The following is a 26,928-nucleotide window of genomic DNA, read 5'->3' as shown; positions in this document are numbered from 1 at the left end:
AGCAAACCCTGAAAATGCAGCAGACAAGACGGCCCTAAAGCAAATTCCAGAAATAGCAGCATAGGAGAGCTAGCCGTGAAGATGCTAGCCTGAAGAGCGGCTGTTTGTAAACTGTGTTCAAAACTCTAAGAGCCACGCTCCCCGGAAGATTATCTGTTACGTAACGCGTTTCTAACCATCAGCGTGGGCCGCTGAACAGCTCTGAGCGTGATCTGAGGGCCCTGAAGGAAATCCACACAACCCGCCACATCCCGGCCCGATGCTGGCCCAGGTCAAGGCAGGTCTCCTGGCGGATCAACCGACGCTGGAAAGCCGGGAGGCCTACCACAGCCCTGACCAACCGTGAGGCAGGCGGGGATCTCAAGAAGGGCTTCCACTTGGGTTAGGGTTTTGCAGAGGGGGGACAGGAAAAAAGTGGGAGGGACGGAGCACGGGAAGCGCGAGAAGATGCTTGCCGTGATGCTGGCTAAGCCAGCAGAACCACCCGTTTCCGTTCCTCCTGCAGATTCTCCCAGAAATAATAACGCGAAAATGTACAGTTCAGCGTTCTCAGCCGATCTGCCTTAAGGAACTGGTTATTTCCAGGTGCTTGTCTGACATTAATTTCTTTCAGATTCTGGACGCACAGCCTCGGCTTTTACTTCTGACATTCACCAGAATTTTTTTAAACACTGCATTTTTCTTTCACATGGACCACATTGCTTTGGGGCAGTCGCCTAGCAACAATGACAAAATTATCTTTTCTGAGGTAAAAACCTGTAGAAATGCAGTATTTCTTCCAAATTACTACCTACCAGACCAATTGCAGACATGATCTCAACTGCCTGTGGGAGACGTGCCGTTGCACCACAACATCACTCACTTTTGAGCAATGCCAAGCAAAACTAAGGATCGGCGTACGCAGGACGTCCAGATTAAGACAGCTTTTCACAACGCAGAGCCGCTCGTGGGACTTCAGGACTCAACGCCACCGCCATTTAAAAAGTCAAAACGTCCACGCAGGAAGGACTGTTTTACGGCAATTCCCGCGCTTCACAAATGCTAGGAGAGAATCTCCAGATCCTCCCGTTTCGCACGGAAGACGAGCATTCCTGGTGACCAAGCGTCCATCAAAGATCGCCTGCAGTTTTGCAAGCCGTCCGACTGTTCAGGCTTCAGCTGACTTTCAAAAGGCCAGGTCACAGGGGCACTTTTCTAAGGGATGAACTGGGACACAACTGCCTCAGTGTGCCTCCCCCCAGACCGGGGCAGCCCTCTCCAAGGCCGCGGGAGAGGCTGCGGCCCCGTGGGTGTTTCAGCTGCAGCTCATGCACTTTCAGGCCTCTCGCTTCCCTTGGGGAGACCGGCGAATCCGGGTCTCTAATGCAAGGCAGGTCCACGGGCATTTCGGCATTTCGTGTGAAGGGCAAAGGCGGCGCGGGACGCTCCCAGGCCCTGAAACAAATCAGCTCTGGGCCTCAGGCTGTCCTGAGTGTTTTGAGGTCAGAGTGGCCCATTCAGCGACGGGACATTTCCTGCACCCTTGGAGGACTGAGCTAATTTCGGGTGGCTGCTGCCTCTGAAGCCGGGACGAAGTGCCCACCTCTCAAAAATCACACGCTTCCTACCGCTGAAGTGACCGTGCCGACAGCTAGAAGGTAACTCTGAGATTTCTTCAGTTCCCACGTTTGCAACATCTAGAAATGACGACTTCTACATTTGGAAAAAAAAAAGAAATTCCATCCCTTGTCAGCAAGTTGCAGAGGAATCCCACTTTTCCGTGGGTAATTCTAATTTCTCTCATCACCACGCCAAAGAACGTAGATTGCCTTTGCTGGTGAGATGAGTCCAAGAAAGCCAAAATAACATTTCCAACAAATTGGCTACACTGAGCTTAAAATGTCATTTGTTAATAGGAATAATTGAATGCATTTTATTTCTCACTAGATATCTGTGTATGTGCCAATTTAGTAACAAGAAAATTTCTAGCTTCATTTGGGTTTTCTGCAATGTCCAAACTATCCACCCATGAATGAAGATAGAAAATCAGCTCATTATAACAACTGTCTTAGTTACTGAACATTTAAAATGCATTCATATTTCAGTTTAGTTGCTAAGAACTACTAAAAGATGAACAATGGCTTATTTTCATAGGTCACTCACTTAAATATTAAACTTTAATGAGTTTACCATGTGGAATGTGATCAAAATGCTTTGCTAAAGAACTGTCAAATATATTTTTGTAAAAACATGTCTTATAAAAGGTGATGTATTAATTGTGCCTGTTTACTAAGGGCAGCTATTTATAAATCGCAAACAGATTTTGAGACCTTTCCCGGAGATCCCGATGCCCCACGGTTGCTTTCGCTTCTTACAAAACCCTGAACTCTTCCGTCCAATTGTACAACATTAAAATATAAAAATACATGTGTTTTAAAAAACAAACAAACCACGGCATGAAGGAAGCTGGCATGCCAGGGACACCCACCCAAGGCGGGAGGGATTTCTTGCCTGCGTGCCTAGAGCTGGCGACGCTGGAGGTGCCGGAGCAGAGGGCCTGACTCGGGCTCTTGCGACAGCCCTTGCCACGGGGTGGGGTGAAAATCTGGGCCTGCCTTTTTTCTGAGGGAAGGCGCAATGGGGCTAGCCCCGCGCCCCGCCAAGCCTCCTCTGGGGCCCCGTGCAGTCTGGCGGCCTCGTCCGTCACGCTCCTTGGGACCTTGGCCGGAGGAAAGCGACCTGCCCTGCAGCGTGGGTGGGTCTCTGCCTGAGACCGAGGAAAGCTTTGGAAGAAATGGAATAAACCAGAGCTGTGCCTGCTTTTGCGCCTGCTGACCCCAAAGCCCCCCACAAGCCCTACAGGACGGGCGGGGGGGAAGGTCAGACCATTTTTTGTTCTGAGGAGGGTTCAAGGCCCGCAACACACACACACGCACACATGGGTTCCGAGAGGTGCGAGTGAGGCCACAAGCGTCCACGATGGGAAAAAGTCAGGCCTGTGTACTTCGGCCTCGCCGGCCCCAGCGATGCCTCCGACCCACAGAGCCTGCTGCAGCCAAGCAGAGGCAAGATGAGCAGTGGGGCTCCTGGGCCAAGGGGAGGGATGAAGAGAAAGCCCCCCAGCAGGCAAAAGGAATACCCGTCTATCCGAGCAGACCAAGGCTGCTCCACAAGTCCAGGAGTGTCACGAGAGCGACCGGATCCGGGCACCGTGGCCAAACACAGCCCACGGCCTACGAACAGCCATGGTTCTGTTCACGCCAATCACTAAGTCAAACAAATAAATCACATTAAGGCATCATGCAATGTACGAACCATGTCATATGATCCAGGATCTCCAGCAGCGACTTTGAACTATCCTTCTCCAACACGTCATTTCCAAAATAGAACTACAACTCCCAGAATCCTTAGAAATGGCCCTACAGGTGTGGAGGAGTTCCAGAGGTTGCCATCCCCAGATTTCCACAGAAGCAGGCGGTGGCTTTTAGCAATCCCAACCCCTAAACATGAAGCTAGTTCCTTTTCCTGAACAAGTTTACAACAATGGAAACTCAAACTCTAGAAGAGAGCTAGTAGCGTACTGTTTTTGCTTAACTCCAGAACTGTTTTCCCCTCAAATACTTGTCCTGCTGTCGCTGCAAAGTCTGAAGTACGCCAGCGAGACCCCCTGGCATCTGCACATTCTTGTTTATTTTCTATAGCAGTTCTGCTGGTCCAGCAAAGGCGACCCTCCTTCTGGCAGATGAAAGGAACTTCAGAGGCCGCTTAAGATGGCACGTTGTACCTGTGTGTCGACGTCCTTTAGGTCCATGCAGAACAAACACTGGGCTGGCCAATTATTTTGAGATTAAGCCTCAAACTATTTCCACGTCTCCTTCACTCATTTAAATACCAGCCCCAGAATGTAACAGGAGGGAAGGCGGGCGTTTCTGCACGCCCTGTCTTCCCCAACGTGTCTCTCCGGTGTTTGGGCTCTTGGAAAGAAACCTGTTCTTCTACGCCTTCAGCATCCCACAAAAGGGGGTTCCTGCACCACCTCAGTCCTCTCCCTGAAGCCATGTCAGTGGGCTGAGACGCTTCAGCTCCAACTGGCCCGACGCCAGAGATTCAGCCGCCAGCTGAGAACCTCTCCATGGCTCCAGGCGTTGCTTGGTCTTTGCCACCTAATGATCTGCTCGCTTTTCTTGTAACCAAATAATGCTTCCGAAAGTCCCCTTTGGGAGTCCAACCTTACACCACGAAATGGGAAGCAAATGATTGACAAACATGGAAAGACTTATCCAAAATGTTGTCTCTGATCCCCAGAGAGATTGCTCGCATCTAGCACCACCCTGTGATGTCAGCATTTCACTATAGAAATACAGACCTCATTTCTTAAACTAGCTGTCAAAGATGTTGTAACAAAAATGTCCTGTTGAGTCATACAAGAGCCATCTAGAGAAGGAAAATGTCTGTATCCATCCAAGAGGACTGTAACAGAAATTACTGTATTTAAACAATACATCTTTTCAGATTTAACCGTAAGAGTTTAACACTTCCAAGCAATCATCTATGAGCTTTAAGACAGCACTCCCTCGCTGCGCTGGACTAAGGACGACAGGAGTTGTAGTACATCTTGAGGGCCCTAGACTGGAAAAGGCTATCCTGGAGGCACACACAGTTTACACTTACAAAATGTTAAACTCCTGCAATTACATTTGGATAATTGCAGTGTTTAGATTCAAATATGTACGTTTCCTACTCTCAACTCAGCTATGGAAATTCTCTCCACTTCTTTTCTTTAAACTCACACACTTGTATTTTATTTTTCTTATTTCAAATTTCACTGCTGCCCTGTCTGTGTTATGGGCAATAGAAAAGAGGGATTATTGTAGAGGCCCGTTTCCAGAACATGCTACCAAGCAAGAAGACTCATGGTTTAGACTGTAGTCTTAAAATACATTTTCTTAAGGATCAAGGGTATCAACTTGCACAAAGTGCTCTGGGTTGAAAAGACTACAATAAATACTGGAAATGTGGCCACTGCAAGGCAGAGAATGTAAGCAAGAGCTGCATAAAAATAACCCTGGATTCAGCAAATACAGTGACCTGCATTGCTATTTATTTCATTGCTTTATTTTTGCTTTGTAAGTATAGAATATAAAGTTTGAAACATGAGATTAAAGTTATCATTAAAATAAGCACTACAATCGTTCAACAAGTGAAAGTCTAGGGAAAAAGGGCCTTTTCACAGATGTCCTCACTGCTGGGTGAGCACTGGACAGATGCAACTCCTGAAGTTGTCTGTGCCACGGACTGGGAGCAACAGAGAACACAGAAGACTCATCTCCCGCCCCCAGAAAGTCAGGGCTCTGCTGGGGGGGTCTTTTGCAGATCTCAGGAGCCAGACAGATTCCTAACAGGCAGGCACTCCTTCAGGGACTCAGCTTGTAAACCATTTAGGAAGTTAAAGGCCAAGACCAGCATCAAAAAATTTGCATGCTAAATAACTGGCACCCAGGGCCAATTTTTCAGAGTAGACATCGTAAGATCCCTCCACCTTGCTTCACAGTTGAGTTTTGCATCAGATTCATCTTCTGGACACTTTTCAACAAGAGCCCTGAACACGAGCCCAGCAGATCACAAGGAGCAAGGCAGGGGAGGCGTGGGCGGCCTCTGCCAAGTCCAGCCATCCCAGGAAGGGCTACGGTTGGTGCCCGAGGCACAATCTCAGCCCAGCTGCCACCCACATGGCAGGGGCAGCTGATACTCAAGGGACTCCCTCCACCTGCAAAGCCGCTTTTTCAGGGGAGGACGAGGCGACTGACTCTTAATCCCCAAGTCCGATTTCCTCCTTCACCTCAGTACCTCCATATTTCATTTCATTTCAGTTGCTTCCCTCATCTAGACCACTATTAAACGCCTTTGGCACTCCCACTGCAATCCCAGATAGCTTTCTCAAAAGTATACAGTGCACGGGAAAAGCCACCGAACTAAGAGGCGGAAGCCCTCTTCCTTCCAGAAAAAGGTTAATTATCTAAGCACTCAGGCAAAGCGAGAATCAAAGAATGTACTGTAAGACACATCAACCACTCTTGTGAATTCTATAAGGGTGGAAAAGATTTATGGAGAATAAGCCTATTAAGTGGCATTAGCCATGATGGGTAAAACCACCCTTTAAAGACAAGTTTATATCTCAGCAGAAAAATAAGGAAAGAGTCTTCTACAGAGACATCCGATTAGCTCCTCTCAGAAACAAGAGCTGAATTTCATTATTGGCTGATTTTTGAGGACAGCTGTTAAGTTTTCAAGAGATTCAGCGGACAAACTAACAAACTCTCAGTCTCAGGCAACGGTGCGAACCAATTTTCAGTGTCGACTGCATGGGAGACAATGACCTCTCTTACCTCCTTGAGAAGTTCTAGCTCGGTCTTCCCCCAGTCCTGTCTCCCACATCTGGGAGTTGTAGTCCCAACATATTTGGATTAGAGGAGACTGTTTAGGAAAAGATGATCCAAGTAAGCCTCTCTCTGGAACTCACATTGAAACCAGAAGGACGTGACTCCCACTTAGCAGCCTTGGAAAATACTCTCCCTTCTCCAGGAAAAAGGATATGGGAGTTCTCTATCTCTGGCCAAAACATTATCCTAAGAAATGATCCAGGAAGCTGCCATATCCTTTTGGAAATACTTGCCATGACTGGCATTTAAGAGCGCAGTCTGGATTCCAGCACACCTGCGGTGTAAGAAGCCTGGGATCTGCATTTCCCAGGCAGAGACCATAAATATAAACTTAGGTTCAAAGCCTTTGAGCAGACAGAGAGGGCTCTGCTTGCTGAAACAGGCCAAGGACCAAGAGCTGTACTTAACATTCCAGAAGATCCACGTCTCAAACAGAAACACCAAACAAAAACAGCCCTGGAGAAAACATCCTCAAATCTGTTTTTCTATCAGAAGTCTGACAAAGCGTGCCCTGCAACTTCCAAAGGTAACGATAATCATGCCAAGACTTCCTGAGACGAAAAGGCTGGTGGCATTACTTTTAAGGCAATGCCAAGTGCCAAAATGCCACTGGTGAAGCCGAAGCCCTTTGCTCCTCTTAAACTGAACCAAACTCCCTCGTTGACCTTCCCAAGGGCTTCCCCTTCAAGCGTCTCCCACAGGTGTAATTCCATCACCTCCAGCAGGACAACTCTGAGCAGATCCCTGAGCTGGGGCTACCGGCCTGCGGGAGGATGCCACGCCAGCCCCAAGGCCCGAGGGAGGCTACTCTAGCGAAAAGAAGCCGGCCCGCTCCTCCGGCTGGCTGCGTATTGGTGATGACAGACGAGGAAAGTTGAGCCGGGACCTGCCAGTTCTATTCTACAATAGTAGCCCGGCTTGCCTCGCCCAGAAATCCTCGCAGCTTTGTAGCCTCTTTGGCGTTGCAGGGCACAAACTTCCCTTGGCTGGAAAGAGGGCATCCGTGGGCACCGCGGCCTGTTCTCGGGGATCAGGGAGCCTGGCTGAGGTTGGGCTAGGTCAGGAGACAGGAGCTCCCTTGGCCAAGGGGAACCCCGGCCGGCTGCAGGCGGCGTTCGGAGAAGAGCCTAGGGAACGCCGCCGCCGCCGCCGCCCACAGCGCCCCGCTCTCCTACACCAGGGACCCCGGGAGGGAAGCAGCCGCCCCGCCTTTGCCCGCCTTCCTCCCCCGGAGGTCGCCCAAGGGGGCGGCTTTATGCCCAGGACGCCTTCCAGCCAAGCGGTTCCGGGAACGCAGCCGGGGTCCCCGGGAAGGTCCGCGGCCGCGCTGGCTAAGACCGACGCTGAAGCTGAAGCTGAAGCTGAAGCTGAAGCTGAGCTGATCCAGCCAAGCCGGTCCAGGAGAGCAGCCGTCGGTTACTTCCCCGCGCAAGGGCCGCGCTTCCTCGATCCTGAGCGGGCGATCCTGCCTGCCCAGAGGAGCCGCGGGCCGGGAGGCAGCAAGGCGGCCGGGGCCGAGGCACGAAGGGGAAGCCGAGCGCCCCCGCCAAGAGGGGCAGCGGCGCCAGCAGCGCAGCGCAGCGCAGCGCAGCGCAACGCAGACGCCGGGCGCGAACGGCCCCCGCGCCGTTCAGGGCAGCGGGGGGAAACGGGAGGCCGAACAGAGCGGCGGGAGGCGCCGCGCCAAGCTCGCAGCACCCTCCGGCGGCCGCGGGGTGGGAGGCGCGGGAGGTCCCCGAGCACCGCCGGTGCGCGCCAGGCGCGGCGCCCGGAGAGCCGCGTCCTCCTGCCGCAGCGCTCGGGGTCCGTCCCGGGGCTCCCGGGCAGCTTTCCCGGGACCAGCGGGCCTTAGTCCCCCTCTTACCTCGACCCACCGGCGGGCTTCGGCGAAGGCTGCGCGGCCGTCCTCCCTGCCGTCCATGGCCGGAGCGCCGAGCCTGCGGGGAGCAGAGGCGGAGAGCGCGCGAGCTGCAGGGCGCGCGGGACCCCCGAGGCGGCGCTGGGCTGCGGAGGGGCGACCCGGAGCCGCGGCAGCCCGACTGGAGCCGGGGGAGCCCGGGCGCCTCGACGCCGGCCGCGGGGAGCAGGCAGCCTCGGCGCGGCGCGGCTCGGTGTCCCAGCCCGCCAGCGACCGTCCCGCGCGAGCCGAGCCGGCAGCGCCGAGTGAGCCGAGCCCTGCGCCGCCCGCGCCCTCTCCTCGCCGGCTCCGCCCCGCCCCGCCCCGCCCCCCCCCCAGCCTCCGTCCCGCGGCTGCCTCCACCTGGCGGCAGGTAAGGGCGCGGCAGCCGCTTCCCTTGGCCGCGCCGCCCTCCCTCTCCCTCCGGCTGGCCGGTGCCGAAGGGCCCCTTCCTTCGCCCGGGGCGGCGAGGGCCGCGCGCGCAAAACCCGCGCCCCGGGGAGCGCCGCGGGTCGTCCTCGGCCCCAGCGCGCCTGTCGCCAAGCCTTGCGGAGGGCGGACCCGACGCGAGTCGGAGGGGAGACCGAATGCCTTCCTTCTGCCCTCCAGCTGCGGGGTTGGCTCTTCCAGAAACAAGTCCGGAGCGGGGTGGCCCAGATGCGTTTTAGTTCTGAACCACGTCTGCACGCCACGAGCCACTTCCTGCCCGAAGACCGACTTCCAAGACTTAGGAATGCGCGTATGGAAAGGGCCAGGGAAGCCGGACGGTCCTCTTGGCCGACGGAGGCCTCACGAAGTCCTGGCTTGGCGGGTTTGGTTTCTGCTGATGCCCCGAGACGCCAGCCACCGTCGCTCGTAAGCTCTGGATATGTGGCATCGCGTACGGGGCCTGTTGTGATTTACTCGATAATACAGTAGTTGAAAATACTCTTGAAATATTCCCGTTAGCCTTCAGATTAATAGCACAATCTCCTAAACGCCTGCTCAGATTCCATTTCGGCTATCCCCATATTATTCCTTACCACAAATGTATTTACACAATGTTATGTATATGTTTGTTATTTTATAGCCCCAAACCTTTTTTTAAAGAAAATCTTTCAAACTCTCCAATAATTTTAAAGCATTCAAGGCTGTTCCTGTGTGTCAAGATCCTGATCAGAAGCCTATTGAGTTATTTCATGCATCATTTCATCTCTACAAAAGGTTTATAACATAGTTTAAGAACCACTAGTTAAGGGGAAGAAAAGAAGAAAAATTATAATGTAATTAAGTTGCAGAATGCAATCTGAGGAACAGTCCCTTGGCACAGAAGCTAAGACTTTATTGTTGTAAACTTTAGACCAATGCCACACCCGTGCTGAAAAGCAATTTCCGTGCTGGCATGAACACAGGATACAGTCCTGGGATCGTATTTACGCGAGCGTGCATCTTCCACCGTTGCCCTGACTCAGAGATGGCGGCTTTGTCCCCACATGTGAGAAGGCTGCCTTTGTGCAGTCGCGTGGGGGAACGGAAGGCATCTGTTGACTGTGTCCGTATCAATCGCCACTATTGTTGTCCTGCGAAGTCCAACAAGGGAGATTCGAGGGAGCGTAGAGATTCACAGCATCTTCTGAGGACCCGAGGTGTCCTCCCGTATTCAGAGATGTCAACTCAAATGTTGCAGCCAACAGATACCCCCACCTTCTCTCCAGCCATCTGGATATTTCACATATTTCACCATACAGTACACAGCGCAGACGAATGAATTCCACCGGTGTTTCAACACTATGCCTACAAATTTCTGAGAACCCATTTAAAAAGATGCATTTTCACCTAGCGATCCAACAATAAGCACAAATCAAAGCATTTTAGTAAGCCCACTTGTAATTAAATGGAAGTGCTTTGCAAAGCTGGCTGGCAAGAATAACGCGGGATGCGTTCGCTTGTCCTTTGCAAGGCCGGTTCCCCTGGGCTCACTGGCTGTCCAGCAGAAGCGTGGGGTGTGGAAACAATTGGGGGAAGTGGCTTTTGGAGCAGCTGTGCAAATCTCACAAGGACGTAATCTGTTAGCAGTTCAAGGAGAGGCATTTCACTCTCACTAGCGTGTGTGCTGAACCCCTCCTTCAAGCCCTAGTAAATACACACAAAGCCTGCGAGCCCAAAGTGCTAATTTAGACCAGCCAGTCTCCAGATGGACTGGATTACAGCTCCCATAATCCACAAAGCATGGTGGCCAAATAATGGGAGTTATTGTTTAAGACGCCCGTCAGGGAAAAAAGCTGTAGGGACTCCAACACACTGGCTTGTATCAGACTTTTCTGCTCCCGTTTAACAAAGTGCATTTGATCTTGCACGGTTCTCTTTATTACAGTCAGATTTTTGCAAGTCTTGTTTAAAAAACTTGCAGAGAACAAAAAGCATTTTGCAAAATGCTTTCCTGTGATCTGGTAAACTCTACCTTCAAACACTCCTGTATTACCATCAGCAGCGCGATCAAACGTTAAGGGAAGCTTACCCTCTATGCTTCGTGCATTACAATTCTCAATAGTACCAGACCATAAACATAGTTCTGAGCATTGCACAGGCTGGTTGGGAATGAGTTCCCTTTCTTCTCCCCCAGCAGACAGAAGAGGTGGCGTGGAGGTTATGAACGAGGGAGGGAGGAGGAACATGCAAGCAGCCACATCCACGTTACGAGGAACTCGTTTCACGAGCAGTGTTTCCACCGCAGAACGGCTGAATTATGAAGTCAGTAACTGGGCTTGCCCGCCGCATTAAGCCACGGTTTGCTTTAACAGAGCATAACCAGCTCGCTTAGCTCAGCCTTCCTGAACCCCGGAGTACGCCACTTCCCCTTGCAGCACGGCTCCGGTGCCCTCAGTTCAGCTGCCTGCAATCCAGCAGGGCCTCGGGCCACCCAGGGAGCTGCTTTCAGCTTCCTCCCGGACAGGCTGAACTAGGAGGGCGAGCCTGGCCCCCAGGCCTGCTTTCTGGGGCAGCCCCTCCCCCCTTGTTTCACAGTGGCCAGAAGAGACCCGAAGACCTGCGGAGTGACCACGTGATGCCGAGCCAAGTGCCCGGTTTCCCTTTTAGGAAGGGACCCCTCCTTTCTTTTTCTGGACTCTCAGTCCCTGAGTAATTCACACATTCCTGAAACTGCAGTATTCCTTAAGAGAAACTGAAGACGTTAGTGAAAGTGATGGTGAATTACACACTGAAAACCTGGCACGTTTAGGAGGAACGGTGGACTCCTTGAGCCTGGAGGGGGGCTAACCGAACGGCTCAGCTTGGTCGGACTCTGGGCTGAAGAATCTCTCCCCCCACCACCTCTGGACTGGCTGCTTAGCAACATGAGTAAAAGGCTGAATATTATTCCATTTAATTTGTTCTCTAAAACCTAAGTTGCTGCTCTATATCCATTTCAGAATGTTATTTTTATTACTTCCTTACTTTGCATTTCTGTCAGTTCTATTTTGCAGTAGTCTTTTCCCCCCTCTCTTGCGACAGACAAGGAACCCCAGACAAGATCAGGATCAACAGCGGGCTAACGCTAGCCTCCTTAGCATTAATTGGTGGTCAGTTAGTTGAGCTGGGTTGCCTCCTTGGGTGGTCGTGCACAGGGCGCCCCGCTTCCGATGAGCCAACGGCGTATCTGGTGTTAACTGCTGCTCACTGTAACTTTTGATCACGTAAACACGGACAAAAGGTCACAAGAAGCAACGGATAATCTGAAATTTAATCCACATCAATGTTACCAAAATTTGATCATTGCTGATTTGTGGTGAAAACATAATTTTGTTACAGTACGTTAGATGCTGTTTCCTTTTCTGTAAGAGTGATTTAAGCTGCCGCTAAAGCAATTGCATTGAATCTCAGTTCATCTGGATCACGTTCCATGAATTTCTTGCATACTTCTACAGCATCCTAGACAGAACACACAAAAAGATAACCGTGTACCATCTTCTCTGCATACACAACAACTTTAACTGGCACCAGGTCTATTTTAGGTTGCCTTGTTTAAATAGTCTGATGCTTTTTATATGGGGCTCTGCTGAATAGCATTTCGTTACATATGATTTACTAAAAGAGCGTAACGGAATTCATGATTCACTATAAATGTCTTTGAAAACAGATTTTGCAGCGATTCATGAATTTGTAAGCTCAACAGTAGTCACAGATAGGCTACTGTGTACTAAACAGTTCCATTACTGTACTGAACTTCAAATGTGTTTGCATCTCCCTAAATGCTTTTCTGGAAGACAGCAAAGAATCTATTCATTTTAAAAAATTAACAATGCTTTAAATTGGAAGCGTTGTGTACATATTTAGATGTATCTTTCTAGAATAGCAGTTCCAGGTATTCTAATAGGTAATACGGTGAGCCGCAAATTGCTAAAAATTCCTACCTCTAAAAATGTGTCGATGTTCGACTGCCCGTGGTTTATCGGGAAAGGCTTGCGTCCATCTGTTGGAATGTAGGAAAGTCGTGTTTCACTGGGACTTGCCCAGAGCGCGTCACGTGGGAAGGGGACTCTGCCTCCTCAGCTCCCACCACTGCCTCCTATCCGTCCTGAGCCATCCACCAATTACTCTCACTCTTTAATCCAAGTGCAGGAATTAGAAAAGTACACCCGGCCATCTCTAAGCCCACCACTGATACAGAACACCCAAGTTTACAAAGTGAGATATTCTTCTAATTCTTCCTTATCTTTATGTGTATTCCAATTGTAGTGATTCTGAACCGCTGGAATTTCTTGGGCATCCTATCGGGTGAATGCCTGAAAAGTCCAGATGAAAGTATCTTCAGGCACAGGTAACCCTGTACTTCGGGCCAGCGGTGGGCGCTTGTTTCCTTCCAAAGGCAAAGGGGCCCCATCCTTCCCTTGTGAGAAATCCAGAGGTGGGCTGGGCCGTAACTGGATCACGGGAACGGATCCTTCACGGCATCTCTTTTTCCAGCCCAACTTAATTTAGCGGCCAAGGATATGAAGCCAGTTTTCTAGTTCTGCCACTGCAAAAGCACTGATTATGTCAAGCCAGACTGTCTCCATTTCCAGTTCACGTGAATCACTTAGTTGGGCAACGCCTTTTATACTTCTGTCACGGATAAATCTGAAACTAGATTAAAATGCCACAAATGCATATTTCGCTGGCATGGCTAACCTCTGGAGGAGGGACTATCCAACAAGCAACAGATTCCTGGTTCCGCCCAACAGACCCACCTCCATTTCGCAAACCGCGCGCTTGATTTCATTCCCAGTCTATTCTGGGAAACGGCATTTGAACACGCCACCCGTAATCGCAAACCGCCCGTTTTCTAGGGCACGGCTGGAGCTTCTCTGTTAACACAGCCCCCCCGGGGACCAAGAACCAGCCCATCATCTGGACAGGCCTAGAGCAGGAGGCTTTTAGGGTTTCTTCTGCGGTCGTGTTTCCTTATTTGGGTGGCTCCACGTCCCGGATCGGAAGGCTTAAGCAGCATGAGCTGGTAAGCTGGAGCATCTCTCCAGGCTCCTGTTAGCCCCGGTGCTGCAGAGGCTTTCCTCAGCAGGGCCGGATCTGAATGGCCCACCTCCCGTTCCCAGAACCGCACGCGCTTGAAGGCTTCCTTGAAACTGAACTACATGGACGCAGGAAAAGGGGGCAACTCCCTCTCCCTTCCCAACGCTCTCCTTTCTCACTTTAGGGTAACTATCATTTTCACAGCTGGGTGTTGAGGAAAGTTAACTCGCTTTAGAAATCCTTCCAACAGCTTCTCTGAAATTCTCACAGATAACAGTGACCCGGTGGCCGTGTCTACCCGGGAGAGAGACATCCTCTGGCAGGATCTTTGACCCTCCATATTCTCACCAGAGCCTCAACCTGAGTGAACATCCCCCTCCCTCCCTCCGGCCTTTCTCAGTCATGGGGCCTTGTTACTGGAAAGGGGGCACTGGGCCGATGAGAAGCGGCTGGATTACTTTTCAGGTCCTTGGAGAAACCACCATCCAAAGCGTGAAGAAATTAAATAAAGACACCTAGATACAATCATCAGAAAAACCTTCTGAATTCAACATTTTTGCCGGTTTATCCATTCCTCCTTTTTAAAGTTATTATGATCAAAGTCTATACCTGTGGTTCTCAAATGAGGAATATAATGGACAAAAATGTCAAAAGTTCTGTTGAAAATGTAAAAGCAGTCAAATTATTGAACCATCTTGCATCACTGCTTCTCCACTGACAAAGTGAACATTTGAATTAATACTACTGAAGGCAGACAGCGCGGACTGTAGATAGTATTTGAACCAGTTGTTCTTACCTAGTTCATAAAGAATGCCATCAACATTCACTAAAGCGATGAAATGAAGATCTACTTTCTCATCTATACTTGGTGCCTGCAAGAAAGAGTATAAGATTTATACAATTTATTAGCAGAATGCTTGCCTATGGACTCGGAAAAGAAATTAATCACACTCAGAAACTCATTTCAACCTCAGAAAAATCTGGATCCAAGTTTTGGCACAGTAAGCTCCTCCCGAGTCGGGATCGTTCCCTTCCTACTGAAGTTTCGGTGACCCATGAAAACCATGTTTTCCAAGTGGCCTTTGGGGAATAGATGCTGGTTTGGGGAGACGGTATCCAGTGCATTTATGTTGATGATAGAAACTGTAATTTCATTATCAGGTGATGTGCTTTTTCTACCTGCACTAGTTTTCATTTTTGCTGTCCTGTATTATTTCACTGTATTGGAAGCCACCTAGAATAGAATGAGGCTATTTGCAAACCTTAGTAAATAAACATGTATGGAAACCAAGAGACAAAGGGTCTTTTCCATATAACCAAGTTTCAGTCATCTTGTCTTGCACACGATTGATAAATGACCACAATCCAACTCCAGGCCCCCAAACCTGAAGACATGAAACATCCCGAGAAGAGGCCTCTGTTGTCCAATTTTATGTACTCTGCAGCACACACACAAGAAACACGGAATTGGTGATGTGGTTTATGAAGTCTATTGGAACAAGTGTACTGTGGCAGTTCAGTCACCCTGGTGCTAGCAGGGAGCTGCAGCCCAAAATAACATATAAAATAAAAATGAATGAATGAATGAATGAATGAATGAATGAATGAATGAATGAATGGTTTTCCATATCTTCATTCTTTCCTCTCAAATGATCTGTCTACCCTCCATCATTCCCCATGTGTTTACTCTGCACAGAAGCCCAACCAACATTCCTGGAACTTTTCATACCGGCGTGGCCTGGGTGGAAATCCTGACTGCCTAGATCATGAGAACACAGGAAGCATAAAATATTAAACAATTCCGTTAGAGCGAAAGACTTCTTCCCAACTGCTTGAACAGAAAAAAACAAGCCGAGGAAACAATGCTTATCATGACTGACAGAGAAGAAGGCTGGCATTCAGAGCATCAGAATGCCAAGGACAGTCCAGAATTCCGAAGTCACCTTGTGCATCGCTCCCGAAAGACCTCAGACGAAGAACAGATGGAAAGGAGACCGCCACGGAGCCCGGAGAAGCAAGAGCTCAGGAAACCAAGTGGCATAGCATTGAAAGTCCGCAGGCCAAAAAAGCACCAACTGGGGGAGGGAAAAGAAATCCAAGGAAGGCAGGGCAGCTGTCATTCCACGCTGCCTTGTCACCGTTTGAATTTCTCACTGGCGGCTTCTGTGGAGGTCTGAAGATGGCAAAGCAGCACAGATCTGGGTTTGCTGGACCCTCCAAAGAACAAGAAGGAAGCTGAGAGGAGGAGAGATTTCCTGGGCTGGGGAGGGAGGGGCGGCCACAGCATTGCCCTGAGCAAAGATGGAAGAGAAACCAGACTTACGGCCGGAGGGGCCCCAAGAGATGATAAAGGGACTGTGGGCCGCCAATGCTGTAGGCAGACGGGAGCGCTTGCGGCCTCCTCTACAGGGCTGGTGGCTTTTGCACAGGCTACGGGATTGCATCGGATCAGGGTCAAGGAGGCAGAGCGACGCAAGGGCGAGGCCGTCATTTTGCAGTGGCTAAACTCAGGCTGGATTGAGGAGGATGACAAGCGTGGCGATGACTACATAAATATTGAAAAAAGACACACTTTACAGGTATGGTTTTAGCTCAGTGATGTAGCCCAATTCAGTGGCCCTCAACCTGCTGTATTTTATACCTCAAAGAATCTACTTTTTCTGAGGACAGATGTTTATAGGCAATCTGTCAAAATTAATTTTATGAACTACACAGAGCCCTCTCTCATCTTTCCAAGGAAGAGTATAATGGACCTTCCTCCCACTCCTTTTGGGGTACAGAAGACAGTCAGCCGTCCCACCACCCACCAATGCTGAACAACAGGCTTCAGGGCTTGCCTCTGGCCCTCCTCGTGCTCCCTCCAAGCAGCAAAGGGGTCAAAAGGCCCCCCCCAGGGCAGCAGAAAGCAACCAGGGATAGAGGGCCCAGATCTCTAGGGGGCCCTCGGAGAAGCCACTGCCAGCAGGGCCACCCCTTGATCCTTTTCCTCTCTGCTGTTTCCCAAACAGCACCACAAGGCCAAGGCGGCCACAGGGGATGGAAAGCTTCCTGCACCTCTGGCAGCTGTTGGCAAAGGTCCCAGGAACCCCACCAAGAATACAAACATTTCCAGCCGAAAGGAAAAGGGGGAATTGTTGTCTCTTCTCTCCTATCTTGTGAGAACTCTGCTCACTAGCAAGAAGAGAGGGGATCTCCTTGCTTCTTCCAAGGTCTCCTGCGGAGGCCAGGTCAGGAGAATGGGCAATGGCTCAGGGGGGAATGAAGGAGATCAAAGACAGGGTGGTCAGGTCAGGCAAGGAGTCCAGCCATCAAGGTTGATGGAGCTCTTCAGGCCAAGTCATCGCACTCTAAGCTGCCCCAAGGAGCTGTTCCAGAAGCCACTGAATCAGCAGAACGCACACAAGGAGAACCCACACCGGTAGACATGAGGATTAAGGGAGAGCAAACTCTTAAGCTGTGGTTAAGAAAAGCCCATGCCCCGCAACAGGAATGTGCACTGCCAGTTGACAGGCCTGTGAAGAGCATTCCTGATACCAAAGAACTGTTCTGCTTTAACTGCGGTGCTCAATCAAGATTAATTATTTCAGAAAGTGAAGGCTCCTGTAACTGTTCAGCAAAAATGAAAGCCAGTTGGGTGACTTTGGGCCAGTCGCTCTCTCTCAGCCCAACTCACCTCACAGGGTTGTTGTTGTGGGGAAAAGAGGAGGAGGAGGAGGAGGAAGGAGTATTAGGTATATTCGTCGCCTTGAGTTATTTATAAAAATAAGAAAAACAGGATAAAAAAATCTTGAAAAAAAAACAACTTGAATTTCTGGGGGCTATCACAAAAGGTTCAGCCCTCTTCCGCCATGAGATGGGAGAAAGACACTGTCGCAATCCCCCCCACCAAAAAGCAAGCAGGTGTGAAATCCAGCAGAGTGCCCTTGTCGTAAAAAGTGTGTGTCCGATGTAACAGATGTCTAATTAAAAGCCAGCGGACAGCTGAACCGAGGAGGTTCTTTCTCTGGGACGTACCATTTTTGGCTGCCTGGAAATGGGGTTCTAGGCGTGAAGTACTTACAAGGAAGCAGCTAGAAAAAGGGCAGAAAGATGGGTAGAAATCCCACCCTTTTCAGTGAAACACCAATTCTCAGGCTTAAGGAAGTTCTGGGAAAGCCCCCAGACAGATCCCAGCTCTGACCAGCATCTTTGCTGTTGGTACAGAAATCTGGAACGGGCATCGGAGCATCTCTCCCAATCTCTGAGTGGGCCCGATTTCCTGCATGGATTTCCTGCTTAGCGCAATTTCTGACCCTCTCCCTCACACCAAGTCATGTGCTTCGCATTCAGGGGGTGCAAAACAGCCGCAAGGGGGAAGGAGATAGCCCCTTAGCCACCTCAGCTTCCTCTTCTGGGCCGAGAGCCCTCCAATCCAAGCATGCGCTGGAACCATTGGCTGCGGGCAGGAGGGTGGCAATGGGGCCATCTGTAGCCCCCCTCCGCATCTGAGGTACGACTGGACAATCCTGGTGGCTCTTTGCAAAGCCAGGGTCACCTCCGAACTCTGGCACACCGTGCTGTGGGAAGAGGCGGCGTGTCTGTTGCTGCCCCAGCCTGCGCGACGCCTACTGGAGCCCCATGGGCCTCTGAGGCCTTCCCTGGGGTCCGCTGCTTGCAAACCTTTCCAGAAGCAGAGAATACTTTCCGATCAGCCTGAGGGCACCAGAAGGGCACCCTGAGGCCCACCTGGCTGCTCGGCCTCCTGCGAGTGGAGAGGCCGACGCTGGGCAAAGCTCTGCGTCCCTCATCTGGCAGGAGGGGGACCTTGGCTGCCTGTCGCCTGTTTTTTCCTCGTCCAGCCATTGTTTGCCCAAAGGCACCATCCAGTTTGCCTTTTCTGGATGAGGACTCGGCTTGGCGCTGAGACAGGAAATGGCTTTTCCAGCAGGTGAACTTTGCTTTGAAAAACAGGACTCGGGAAACCAGCGAGAGCACAAGAGATAAAGGGCAGCCATAAAACACGACGTGCGAGGAAAGAGAAATCAAACAGGCAGGTCCGTTATAAAACTGAAAGACAGCCTCCCTTAATCAGCTCACACAATAAGGCTTCTCCTCCATCTCGGCTGAATGGAGCCACGTACTTTCTAACAGCTCCCTAATTCCAGCAAGTTCCCTTTCTTTCTGGCAGGCAAACTTTTTTTTCAGGTATTGGTCATACAAAGAAAACTCAGGGGAGGTTTAATGGCAAGGGAGCACTTGGTTCCCCAACCTCACTTTGTACCTAGGTGATGCATAAACAAGATTTATAATAAAATACAGCCTCCACACACACACACTCACCCATACAAGTGAGCAGTGTGGCAGTGGTGAAGGTGCTGGACTAGGAGGGGGGAGACCGGGGCTCTGGTCCCCCCTCAGCCAGGGAATACCCCTGGGGACGATGGGCCGGTCTCTCTCTCTCACCCCTAGACTGGACCAGCTTGTTAGATTATAGTCCACGACCTTTAATAAAGAGGCCTTCATCCTACCGTGGACTGATTCGGACTGATTATTAGGGCCATGAGAAGCCTGTTTCATTTACCATGACGTATACAATAATAGTTCAGTCAAATAATGAACGTGTGTGTGCAAATCTGAATATAAACTGAAGGTTGTGTGTCTATTTACACTCGGGACAAGTAGCATCTTTGTAACTGGCATAACTTTGGGCTGCTTTTACTACAAGCTCATAAAGATGGGTGTTATTTTGCTTCACTTCTACCAATTTTCTTCACTAAGACAAGATTCTTCTAAATCAATTTCATCAGAACTAGATCAGGACATACACTATTTAAGTTGCACAGCTTCAACTCTGCCATCTTTGTAATCTGATCATTTTATTTCTTTACTTAGTTAAATTTGCATCCTGCTTTTAGTTCAGGAGCTCACAGGAGCCCCTACGTCCCATTTTTCCACACAACCACCACTGTATGAGGTAGGCCGGGCTCAGAGAGGGACTGGCCCAAAGTCATCCAGGGAGCAACCTGGGTCCTGAGGGTGGACTTGACCCTGGGCCTCCCTAGGGCCAGTCCAACATTGCAACCACCTTGCCACACTGGCTTTTACGGGCACACTATACAGGGAACATGGTGTACAGGTGTGGGGGGAGCAGGGGGGAATAAAAGGTACACAAATGTTTCTGTCTCAAGGGCAAAAGAGGTTGATTCAATCAGTTTGGAAAGCATTTTGAGCTTGAAACAGCCCAGATGGTTCGGAATGGCTTGGCCAGCTCCAGTACTTGTGAATATCTATATACGGTATGCTTGTATTGTGAAAAGACCGTTTAACATTACATGAATCCATTGTTCGCAGAATTATATGCATTGCTGTACATAAAGGACCATTTTTTGTGATGGGAATTAACACCAAGCCCTTGTTTTCTCAGAGAACTTTACAGAAAAAAATTCAGTTCCGATCCATCTTCTCCAGGAGACCCTTTCCAATCTAATTTCCTTGGGGCTTCATAGTTTGATACCTAGCTTAGCAGCTGTTTTATTATGTCCTTTCGATGTCATTCCTTTTTACCAGGCAGGTGAGCCACCAACTCCTCAACTATGGAGCAGGCCCAGAGACTAAAACAGGAAACGCCACAAACTCCAGCTCTGAGCTGCACCCACCGTTTTAGCCCTGACCCCTAGGTCAGAGGGGCAGCAACAGGGGGGCCCTTGGAAGCCCTCAGATCCCCCCTCCTGCGTGTTCAGGGCCAGCAACTGGCCCCCCTTCCCTTGGTCTCTGGGGGGGTCCGTTTTGCCTCTGGAGTTTTAGCCCCTCACTCAGGGAAGCCCCTTCATAACTCTGCACTGGACAGTGTGACGCTCATTGTAACAAAACTAAAATAAATAAACTAACTCTTGTTTGTTCTTCCAAAATAAAATAAAGCTGCTGCTTTCTCTTCTTAGGAGAGGATTGTTTGAGACTGAAAAATAACATCCTGGTTCTGTATCAGCAAAAAAGCCTGTAGCTTTTGGGGAGGGGTCTGCAATTACAAAAAAAAAGTTCAGTGAAAAAGGGCGGCCCGCCAATGCCAAGCTTCCTTGCTGGACAAGCCCTCCAGCGGTGGGGGTGGGGGTGGGGCCCTCTGTCAGCCTTTCAAGAAGCAGCTCTTTGACTGCCCACCGATCCCCAAATGACGAGGATCCAGCCCGAATTCTAGCATTCAAAGGCCTTCGCTATTCATTTACATGCCACAGAAAAATATTCTAGGGGTATGTGTGCGCATATATACGCATAAAGATATGCACATCCGTGTACGTATAATCCACGCTGTGGATCAGTTTATACTTGCCTTTTCCAAAAAAGCACTGGTCATCAGCCAGCATGGTGTAGATGCTAAGCCCATCCTCAGCCACGGAGGCTCTCTGGGAGATTCCGGGCCACTCGCTCTGGGCCCAGCCTACCTCGCAAGCCTATTATCTGCAGCAATAAGATGAAGGGAGATACACACCACTTTTCCCTCCTGGAGTAAAGGAGAATAGAAATCTAATAAATAGATAAAATAACCTTGTTCTATATTTCTGAGCTCGGAAGACCCAATTTGGCTTAACCACAGTTAACAATCTATCGTTAACAAATGTGGCCACATTTCTAAATTTAATCCCTATCATTAAACCACTGAAGAACAAGTCTCAGTGAAATCCAGAGAGGGCTAGCCTTGCTTCCCCAGTGAAACTCAACTCAACTCAACTCAACTCAACTCTCCCTATCCCATCCTATCCTACCCCAGGTCTAGCTAGTTTGCAAAGGAGAAATTTACAAGACGTACCCATGGACACCTATTGCAAAGTCCTGAAATCAAGTTCCAATTTCTATAGTTCCAAACGCAAGAGCTGACAGGCCCCAGCCCAGACTTTTCTTCCCTACTGAATACGATGCCATTATCCTTGCACGCAGCACACATGGTCCTATCCTTCAGGGAGGAAGTTCTGTGTCTGTGCGCCAGGACTCTAAAAGGCTCAGACATGAATAAAGCCTCAGCACTAGAAACAGCTACTTGGTCATCTGCATGGTAGTCTATGTTGCCCGAGATGTGCGATGTGCCCGCTACACTGCAGACGGCACATACCAGCCAGTGCTATTCAAAACAACGAAGGGATCCCACTCAGACAGGTGTTATTCCAGCGCTGGGGGACAAATGTCACTCACCCAGGATACCCCATCCTTGACCTCAAGGAAAGAGTCCTTGAGAAAAGCAAGCGCAACTCACGTGTGACTGAAGCGCCACCCATTTTTAATGTGCACTGGCTATAACAAATGGCAGAGCTTCAATCCCACTACCACAACCATTGTCTTGACTTTTTTGACCACACTTGGCAGACACCCCCGGTTCTCTAGGTGACCCATGGTGGAGAGAAAACCCATTAGTAGCATACCTCTTATTTAATTATCACGCGCTATTTCATTCCCTTCAGAAACATTCTTGTGTAATGTAGCATCCTCTGAATTTCAAAAAGCGGGGCTTTGGGATGACATGAATGTGGCATTTTGGATTATTCTTTGTCCTTTGAACAATCAGGGGCTTTGCTGCAGATGCAACGGCTCTTTCCAAAACCGATAAAGAGTCCCCTGCATCCTGCTTTGTTATCAGTGAAAAGATTCACAATTTTTCCAGTTTGCAGAAAGGCAGTTAAAAAGAAAACAAACAATTATCTACTCTAATATACGTTGGAGAGATATTGGTTTTAGATAGGAAATAGCTCAGATGCTGGAATTCTTGTAACCCAACCCTTTCTTCTCAGTAAGTCTTGTTCCAGAAACTCTTTGAAAAAGACCCACTTTCCATTTTAGGAAGTTGCCAAAGACCTCGATTCTTGAGCACTCAAGCAACAGCATTTTTAAATCACTTGATTTAAAAAAAAAATAGCATAAAGGAAGCAAACACAACCAGGGTACATTTCTTTCTCAGAATTAGCCCTGATGTTGGTCTGTATTAGTCTGACCAGATTTTACTGATGAAAGGTTGTAACTTTTTTAAAAAGCAGCTGACTAAGGGAAAAAGTTTTATAACAGGAGGAAAAAATATTCTCAAACAACCCAGAATGATGCTCTAAACATTCCCAGGATATTAACAAACTTCAAAAGTTTTTGCTCCTTTATGTTGCTGCTCAGCCAATAAATTACAGAACCACAAAAAAAGTTTAAGACGATTTTTAAAACCGTCTGTTTCACAGGACTATCCCGCTCCACACTCATTGGTTCTTCAATCAACCTTTGCTCTTCTTTCAGACACTGCATTTGAGATCATTGTGTCTTCCAAGGTACGCCACAAGCTCTAAGTAAGAGTAGCAGCTCCTTGACCATACACGAACGACCAGTCGATCTCTTGGAACAGGTCAGTGCACAAACTGGCAGCAGAACTACACGTGCTGGTCAGACCTGCCTTGCTTTTATGAAAACAGTCTTATTTGCAATGCAAGGGAGCACCAACAAAGCCCTGCTTTCGAAAAGTTGAAGCAGCTGTGTTCTGGCAAGTTTCACACAGCTGCTTCAAAAGCAAATTCCCAAGTTCTTCTGCCTGCACGCACAAGAACCGCCAACTTATCCAGCCACTTTGCCAGGAGAAAAATGAAGTAAAATAGCTGTGCCGGCAGCTCTGAGGCAGTCACATAAGACCTACAAATAATGGGATACTGAAATACATCTCTTCCAAATACTTAGCACAGCTGTATGGTTTAATTTTAGATGCAATTAGAAAAAAATGTTGAGGAATGTCTACGTTAGCTCTGAACCAAGGATGGCTGACAGCCTTCTAGTATTAAATGCTGTTGCTTAATTTAATTGCAATGCAAAGCAGAGTCAGAGCTAAAGAGCAGCCACAGAAGGAAGCCAGCTTCAAAGCAAGAAGCGCTGTTAATGCCAATGACAGTTAACGTTGCCAGCATAAGGGTTACGTCCAGCATGAATAACTCCTCCTTTGTTTGAGGGAACATGCCGGAAACCCCCGGAAAATCATCCAGATGCAGGTGAAGTAGTCAGGCAGCAGAGGCTTCTGCGTCCGGCTTACATCTCAAGCACAGAGGGGCTGGCCAGCCAAAGACTGACCGTACTTCTGCCCATTGCCCTCTGCCCCAGCAACTCTCTTCCCCCGCTTGGAGGGCATGGGGGAGGCCCAAGGACTGTTGCCCGCGGTCGAAGGGGAGAATCAGCGTGGCAGCTTCGCCTTCCTCGGGCAGTACCACCCCACAAGTGCAACTCAACTCGTCCACCGGCCACAGTCAAGCCCAAATAAAGGCAGAGTTTTCGTTACGCCAAGCGAAGGAGTCTCTTTAAATGCCTTACGCAGCCCCTGGCCTTGTGCCGTATCAGCTTTTTAAAAAACAAACCATGAGTGCAACTCAGGGACAGTATTGGGAAGAAATTTAATTAAGCCAAGTGCTGTTCTAAACGTTTCTTCCAGCCCATTTCCTTTCAGTATTACTGCAGGATATCAGTACACCAAGAGCAACTGCACGTCCTCAATTACCTTCCTAAAAACCAGGCATGTATCAAAAGCTTTATTCAGGGAAAAATTAAGTCATGTACCTCAGTCTGGCCTTCATGAGCGCTGGATTCATGCGTCACACGGATGGCCTGAAATTCCAAAACAGACCATTAGTCTGCACATTCGGGTATCCTGATTCACGGCCATAAAAAACCCATCCAATCATCTGACAGATAACCAAATAGCTAAATGCTGTTTCTTAACCAAGAATAGCTCTGCTGTTTTAAGTGCCAGAAACGTTGCCGCGTGTCTCCCAAAGCAGCCCCGGGATTCAGTGACCAGAGCAAACTGTCCCCTCTGACCAATGCGAGCCCAGGCGGGGCCAGGCCTGCTCCAGGGAAAAGGATGCTGGGGCTGCCTCGGAGTCAGGCCTTCCACGGCCTTCCCTCTGGGCTCGAAACAGAAGCCTCTTTGCAGCGCAAGACAAACAGCCAATTAGCCAGCCAGATTGTGCAAACCCAGGACAGGGAGTTTCTCATTGTGTGGGCTGTGCCAGCTCTAAAAAGGGAATTGAGCAACCATGGCGAGCAGGTTGTGGCAGGTCCTCCGCCTCTGCTGTCAGATAAGCCTTGACAGGGGATCCAAACGTCTCAGCCAGCCACCCTAAACAAGCTACAGAGCACAACTCCCCGCAGGTCCTGGGCTTCCATTCCAAATCAGGTGCCGCGCTGGACAGTGTACCAGGCGTAACGACTGACAATCAAGCTAATACGTAATGGGGCCTTAGATAAGCAGTATGAGCGAACTACCACTGTGGATTAGAAACTGTTTTGTGGCTCCTTATTATGGGTCCATAACTTTCAGCCCAAGAAAGTAAATTGGTCTTCCTCTAACTATTGGACATCTCAGCCTATGCATTTATGACAGACTGCCTCGGCACGGCATGATGTGGTATCATGTGAAGTTCCAGTAAAAAAAAATACTCTGCTTTTTTTCATTCAATTGTGAAGCTTCACCAGCACCTTTACACATACTGTGAGTGCCCCCTTGTTGATCCCCGCTCTAATAGAGACATCGTTCAACAGTTGGCGGGGCTGTAAGTTAACAGCTACCCACCTGAACCTTTCTTCCCAATTACAGGCCAGCCATAAAGTTACTTCGGCCCTGGATTAATGCAATGTGTGAATTTGTGGCCGCAGGCCAAGATGAGGGCTTTGTGCTCTGTGTGAGTTGGTCCACTGGGGCTCATTTGATGCTATTACGGTACAAATTCCTCTGTCGATAACATAATTATTGAAATTATTCTAAAAGTAATTATAAGGAAGACGTTGGCTTATTACGAAATTCCAACGCTTCGTAAGTTCAGTTTGACGATACCAACAGCGTAGCGATACAGCTGTCGCCGTGGGGGGAACTATTCAACAGCTAATAAACGATCCCAAGAGAAGACAGACCCCCTCCGGACACGCGTCGCCACTCACTTCGTAGGACTCTAGGTATCTGGCTCTTTGTTCGGGGCTCATGGGCACCGAATCGTCTAGGAACTTCTTCAGCGAGGAGCCTTCCTCTAAAACGAATCGAAAGCGTCAAGATTAAAGGCTGCTACTCGTGAGGCGGCGCAGGGCTGTCCGCGCGGCTTCTTCCCCGCGGGGGCAGGGCGCAAAACACGCGAGGGGCCCTCAGGCAGGACTAACGCCGGAGAGGCGGTTCTGGAGCCTCAGGAAGGGCCCGGCTTGCCAGCTCCGCAAGCAGGGCGCAGCCCGAGAGCCGCGGCCTACGGACCGCAGCTCGGGGCCCTCCAAGCGGTGCGAGCGGTTTACCGAAGTCGATTTTATCCCGGTTGTTCGCGACGGCGTGAATGAGGCCGATGGTGCCGCAGGCGTTGCTGATGGTCTGCCGCATGAAGTAGACGGCCGGCGTCACCTGCTGGCCCCGGGCGCCGATCGCCGCCTCCTCCTTCCTGCGGAACGCTTCGTACTGCCGGCGGAGAGAGAGGGAGGGAGGGAGCGAAGGGGCCCCCTCAAGCCCCGCTTTCCACGGCACCCCCTCGCGCAAGGAGGGGCGCTCGCCGAGGGGGCCGCCCCGCCCCCCGGGGCGCCGCGCCGAAGGAAGGAAGGAAGGGCGCGGCCCTCCCCCCTCGGCGGCGCCCGGCCGAGGCCGCCCCGCTTACCTTCTCGGTCACCGGGAAGAGCAGCAGCAGGGCGCAGACGGGCCTGGGCACCAGCCCCAGCAGCTCGGGGTCCGCCCCGTACACGTCCACGAACTGCCAGCTGGGCTGGATGCCCAGCTGCCGCAGGAACTGCCGGGAGAGACGCGGGGCTCACCACGCGCCGGGGCCGCCGGCGCCGCGCACCCCCCGCCCGGCCCGGCCCCCTCTGCCCCCGGGGCGCCCGCGCGCGGCGCAGCGGCTCACCTGGTTCGTCACCTGCAAGAGAGGAGAGGAGAGGAGGGGAGAGGGTAACTCCGGGCCCCCCGGCGCTCGGCCCCCCGCCCCGGCCCACGCAGACCCACCTCGGGGTTCGCCTCCAGCGGCAGCCACCGCTGAGCCTCCATGGCGGGCCGGCTCCTCGCGCGCAGGCGCAGCCGGCTCGCGACGCTCTCGCCCCGCCCCGGCCGCTACCAAAGCTGAGTCGCGTGAGGGGGGAGGAGGGAGGCGGCGTCTCCCCCGGCCGCGGGCGCGTGGGCTCGCCAAG

General features: G+C 50.4%; 2 protein-coding genes across 10 annotated transcripts in view; both read right to left on the bottom strand.

Moving 5' to 3' along the window:
• Positions 1 to 8,568, bottom strand: part of LOC103054555 (LIM domain only protein 7) — a 102,210-nt gene extending 93,642 nt beyond the window's left edge. For all 7 annotated transcript variants that reach the window (XM_088139549.1, XM_088139551.1, XM_088139552.1 and 4 more), the window contains exon 1: positions 8,284 to 8,568. In XM_088139549.1, coding sequence (XP_087995675.1) covers positions 8,284 to 8,340 — 57 coding nt within the window. In that variant the 5' untranslated portion in view covers positions 8,341 to 8,568. The remainder of the gene's footprint in view (positions 1 to 8,283) is intronic.
• Positions 8,569 to 12,016: 3,448 nt separating this feature from the next.
• UCHL3 (ubiquitin C-terminal hydrolase L3) lies at positions 12,017 to 26,914 on the bottom strand. 3 transcript variants are annotated; one of them, XM_088139546.1, is made up of 10 exons: positions 26,747 to 26,914; positions 26,649 to 26,660; positions 26,406 to 26,534; positions 26,056 to 26,212; positions 25,717 to 25,802; positions 24,337 to 24,384; positions 16,124 to 16,345; positions 14,597 to 14,672; positions 12,705 to 12,763; positions 12,017 to 12,222 (listed from the first exon to the last, which is right to left on the bottom strand). In XM_088139546.1, exons 1-10 carry the CDS (start codon positions 26,786 to 26,788, stop codon positions 12,139 to 12,141), a joined length of 915 nt encoding a protein of 304 aa, XP_087995672.1. In that variant the 5' UTR covers positions 26,789 to 26,914; the 3' UTR covers positions 12,017 to 12,138. The 3 variants fall into 3 exon arrangements, with proteins under 3 accessions (XP_087995672.1, XP_087995670.1, XP_087995671.1); XM_088139544.1 differs by lacking the exon at positions 16,124 to 16,345 and having other exon boundaries at positions 26,747 to 26,904; XM_088139545.1 differs by lacking the exons at positions 16,124 to 16,345; positions 26,649 to 26,660 and having other exon boundaries at positions 26,747 to 26,903.
• Between the last annotated feature and the right edge of the window lie 14 nt (positions 26,915 to 26,928).

Source organism: Python bivittatus, unplaced genomic scaffold, assembly GCF_059951505.1.
Source record: "Python bivittatus isolate LINGU-HERP-01145 unplaced genomic scaffold, Pbiv_v1 ctg000210_np1212, whole genome shotgun sequence".
Taxonomy (NCBI): domain Eukaryota; kingdom Metazoa; phylum Chordata; class Lepidosauria; order Squamata; family Pythonidae; genus Python; species Python bivittatus.
This window is presented reverse-complemented; position numbering and strand designations above follow the sequence as displayed.